This window comes from Hibiscus syriacus, unplaced genomic scaffold (genome assembly GCF_006381635.1).
Source record: "Hibiscus syriacus cultivar Baekdansim isolate YM2019G1 unplaced genomic scaffold, ASM638163v2 tig00110840_pilon, whole genome shotgun sequence".
NCBI classification, from domain to species: domain Eukaryota; kingdom Viridiplantae; phylum Streptophyta; class Magnoliopsida; order Malvales; family Malvaceae; genus Hibiscus; species Hibiscus syriacus.
Window position 1 is genome coordinate 205,305 of NW_024062887.1, and position 4,738 is coordinate 210,042.

A 4,738-nucleotide genomic window follows, 5' to 3' on the forward strand; every position below is an offset into this window, starting at 1 on the left:
GGGTAAATGACATGTTTAGTATCTAAACTATAAGTTTTGATTTGTTTTAGTACTTAAACTTTCATTTTTTTCAAAATTATACCTAATATTTAGTTTTTATTTCATTTTAGTACCACACTGTTAAAACTTAACATAACTATTACAACTTGACACTTTTTTATGGATAAATTACATCATTCATCCCCTAATTATTTTCTCACTCCTATTTTGGTCATTGAAGTTAAATGGTTTTGATCTAATTCAATAATGTTCAAAATACTCCTAATTTAATCACTCTAACTTTCAAATTTATTTTTTTTATTTTAATTGATATTAATAAAATAAAAGAAATATCATGTCACAAAAATATTATTAATAAAATAAATTAGAGTAAATAAAACAAGATCAATTTGAAAGTTGAGAATTTAAATTGAAAATTTGTAAACTTTAATGACCAAAATAAGAGTGAGAATATAGTTAGGGTATGAATTGTGTAATTTACCCATGAAAAACTGTCACGTGCAAAAATTCTGTTAATTTTTAACAATGGATATTAGAATGAAATAAAGACTAATAATTTAGATACTAACTCGTATTAAAATGTTGACATTAGCTATTTGATTATTTTCTACCACACCATAAAAAATTTAAAAACTATATATTAATTTTTTTTTAAAAATTGATATCAATGTTTCAGTAAAAATAAATTAGCTGTCTTTTTTATTCAATTTTTTTCCTTCTAATTTTCAACAGTAGTAAAAATGATAAAATCATCGACTTCAACTTAATGACATCGTTATTGTTGTCAGTTGTCACATTTAGATAAAGTTGATAAAACAAATTAAGAGTTCACGGGAAAAACACATTAAAAGTTCAAGGACTATAATTACTTAAGTAGTAAAGTTGGGAGCAAAAAGATAATTATACCTTGTAAACATGACACAAAAAATATTTTTTTTAGAAATATATATACACACACAAACATTTGCATTTTAGGCAATACCCAATATGGTTAAAACATCTATGTATTTATAATTGTCACTCATCAAGCGTAAGAAAATCAAGGGAAAAAGAGGCAATTACAGGAGTATATTAATAAAAGTTATGCAGTCTTGACATACTTAGCGAGATGAAGGTAAAGCACGCCAATTATCAGCAAGGAGAAGCGCACGTTCACGAGCAGTTGCCGAGAGTTGTTGAAGTAATACATTTTTTACATGAGTAGCAGCTGTCTCACCGGAACGTGTAGCAAGTTCAAGATACACTACAGCTTTCATCATTTCCCCTTCCTGTCCAAGTATTATCATCAAAATCCGCATTAAGTAGCCAATGTAGTAGACACAATGTTATCATAAAAGACTGTCAGGCATTGGTACTTTAAGAAAACTGAAGAGTTCAAGAAATAGTTATTAGCATACATGCATGACAAAGAAGGGAAAAAATGATCAGACAAATTATCAAAGAAGCTTGCATAGATTTGTCTCTCTCTTAGCCAACTACAACAGCCACATTGTTTTCATTCATTCATGCTTCTCCATTTATTTCAACATGCCTAGAGGATAAATTAACAGTCGTTGTTTATGTTACTCAACAATTAAATGTATAGCGTTATTAGCTCACATGCATGCCCTAGAAAAGGGACATAATGATCAGACAGATAAAGAAAACCAGACTTGGATCAAAAAACACACTTCCATACATTTTACTTTCTTAACAAACTAGAGCAATCCCATTATTTTCATTCATTCATATTTCCCCAATCTACTTCAACGTGTCTTGGGGGTTTGATATGGATATTTTAAGTGAAACAAAGTCTTTTCGGAGGTCATTTGTTTCTAGAGAATCCTAGTTGCATTAGTACGTGATTCTATTATTGTTTATCTACTCAGAAACAAAGAATTAAGAATGTGACATACAGAAAACAAAGCAAGTCCATGTTCAAATTGAGCTTTGCTATGACCACGATCAGCTGCCCTCCTCATCCATTTCCTTGCATGTCGACGACTTTGCGACAAGCCTACCCCAGATGAATAACAAAGTGAAGCATTGTACATTGCACGAACATATCCACCTTCAGCAGCTTTGAGATACCATTTAGCCTGAAAGTTAATATGCAACAAAGCTACTTATTGGTTATTACTCAGCAATAGCGGTGTTGGCTAATCACCTAAGTGTTTTTTTTTGGGGATAAGTATTTGTTTCTTATATTATCCAGGAGAGCAGAACAAGCTGCTACAGCGAAATAAATCCTATACCGGGAAACCACAGCCTAAAGAATCCCCCCAATTAGTGCAGAAAAGCACAGTAACCCTATCTTCCTTGCCTATACAATGTCTATACAATCTAATATGAACGATCTCTTTTATACACTCAACAATGTCATCAGCCGAGAGGCTAACACCTCTAAACTGCCTTCGATTATGCTCCTCCCAAATGCAGTACAGGAACCCGTCCAAGCCAGCTTGAGGATTCAAACAATAAGCGATCTCCCCTTCAAAGTATCCACAGCCTACAACAAACTGTCGTCCAAAATTCCCAACACATAGGCCTATGGGACAATTTACAGACTTGCATGACATTCCCCCAAACTCTCCTCAAGTACGAACACTCAGAAAACAGATGGTTCCTTGACTCCATAGCATTGCCACAAAAACCGCATGCATCATCCGTTACTATCCCAAACTGAGCTAATGCCACAGCACCTTATCTTTCTTGAACGTAATATTTTCCCATATCCATCTACTCTTAACAAGAGGCCAATTAATTCCAGCTGCAAACAAACTCCCAGCTTCACCCCTTAGTTTCAGTAATTTCCTAAGAATACAACTAAAATGGGGCTTCCATTCGGGATGCATACAACCAATTAAAATGGGCAAGAAAAGTTCTTACTGCTTCGTGAAGATTTCGATGAACTCCAAGACCTTGATGCAAGCAAAGCGCTAACTGGTAGTGGGCTCGAACATGTCCCCCAATTGAAGCTTGATACAACCATTTTACGGTTTCTTTGTGATTTTGAGGTTGAGCTGAAAGATATTTTTATATAAGATCATATGAAATTGAATAATTAGCTAAGATTTATGGAAAATGGTTAGTAATTCTGGCGAAAATACCGTGCAAGTAGGAAATTCCGAGATTACACTGGCCGGCAGGGTCGCCGAGGACGGCGGCTTTCTGATAAAGAGCAATTGCCTCTTCCTTTAGACCTCTTTCCCAGTAAATAAGCCCCGCATCGACCATCGCAAGCGTAGATCCACGAACAGCGCCTTTCAAGAAAGAGTCAAGAGCTTTATCCAAATTGCGTCGAACACCGCCTCGGCCGTGTTTGAATCGCTTCCCGTAACGCAGCAGCACCATCGCTTCCCTCAACGGCTGGAGTCCATCCCTCCATGAACGGCAAACCAGCGACGCAGCTAGAAGGTTTGGGAAATTAAAAGACGCCGCGATTTTCGTTAATATGTCGAAAGGGAGTGCCGAGAAATCAGGACCCTCGGTCGGGGATGTTAGCGGTGGTTTTGAACCGATCTTGAAAGGCCTGGATAATCTGATCTTTTCTTCATTATCGTCGGGTTTTGACAACGGAAAAGCAGTGAACCGGGCGCCGTCGGATCGATCCGGCCATGGTTTTTGCTTCATATCGCTGCCGTACCAATCTCAGTCATTTTCAGCATTTATTTATTTTTTTACTACTAAAAAAAAAATTAAAAATCATAAATAAACGAAGACGGTTAGCAATTGCTTGTAGGAAACCTTACACGTGGCACTTTTTAACCGACGTTTTGATATTTCCGTTACAGCAGCATAGGTTAATATTACATATAAAATGTATAACGCAAATTGTAGTCCTTAATATCTACACTTTGTTCAAATTAATCCTTATTTATTTATAAGTTAAATTTGACTCTTAATCTGTAAAAAATAAATATGTATATAATTTTTAATTAAAATATTGAATGATATTTTATATATCACATCAAAAAATTATTTAACATTATAAAAATAATTAAAGTAAGAATAGTATACAAATGATAAAAAAATGCATGAATTATATATCACTACAAGCGAGATGTCAAAGTAACTATGCTAAAAATTTAGATAAAGTATACAAATGTTCCTTATTTATAGGTGTTGTTTTCTTAAATCTCTGTACTATTAAAAGTTATAAAATTATTCTCAACTATAGGACATTATTTTGCTGAATCCCTGACTATTAAAAGTAACGAAATGATTATTCGACTATTTATATGTTTCAAACTCAGTGGCAAATCCAAAAATATTTTTCAATGTGGGCACATATGTATTAATAACAAAAAAATTTCGTATGGGGTGGGCACAAATAAAATTTCAGGGTGGGCACCTTAAGTAATTGAACAACTAACATAAATAAATTCAGATTTCAGAGTGAGCACGTGCCCACCGTGGGTTCTATATGCATCCGCCACTATCCAAACTCGTCATTTTCTGTTAAAAATTTGATTGGCGTGACATGAGGTATCAACAACATGACATAATATGTCTACAATTCAAATGGTTCTAGGATCAAATTTATCATATCTCAGTTAACAGGTTAATATCCAGCTCAGACGACCGCCAATTTTTAATTGAAAATGACGAATTTAAAATATATGAATAGTCAGATGACCATTTAATTACTTTTAATAGTCAGGGGACTCAATAGAACAACACCCTATAGCCGGGGAACTATTTTGTAACCTTTAATAGTTAGGAAACTCAACAAAGCAACATCTCATAATCATGGGGT

At 34.3% G+C, this 4,738-nt stretch overlaps 1 protein-coding gene across 1 annotated transcript; it reads right to left on the reverse strand.

Moving 5' to 3' along the window:
* Positions 1–988: 988 nt before the first annotated feature.
* Positions 989–3,659, reverse strand: LOC120143233 (F-box protein At1g70590-like). Its single transcript, XM_039157613.1, has 4 exons — positions 3,090–3,659; positions 2,869–3,002; positions 1,896–2,078; positions 989–1,268 (listed from the first exon to the last, which is right to left on the reverse strand). The coding sequence occupies exons 1-4, from the start codon at positions 3,610–3,612 to the stop codon at positions 1,101–1,103; spliced, it is 1,008 nt and encodes a 335-aa protein (XP_039013544.1). The 5' UTR covers positions 3,613–3,659; the 3' UTR covers positions 989–1,100.
* Positions 3,660–4,738: the final 1,079 nt, after the last annotated feature.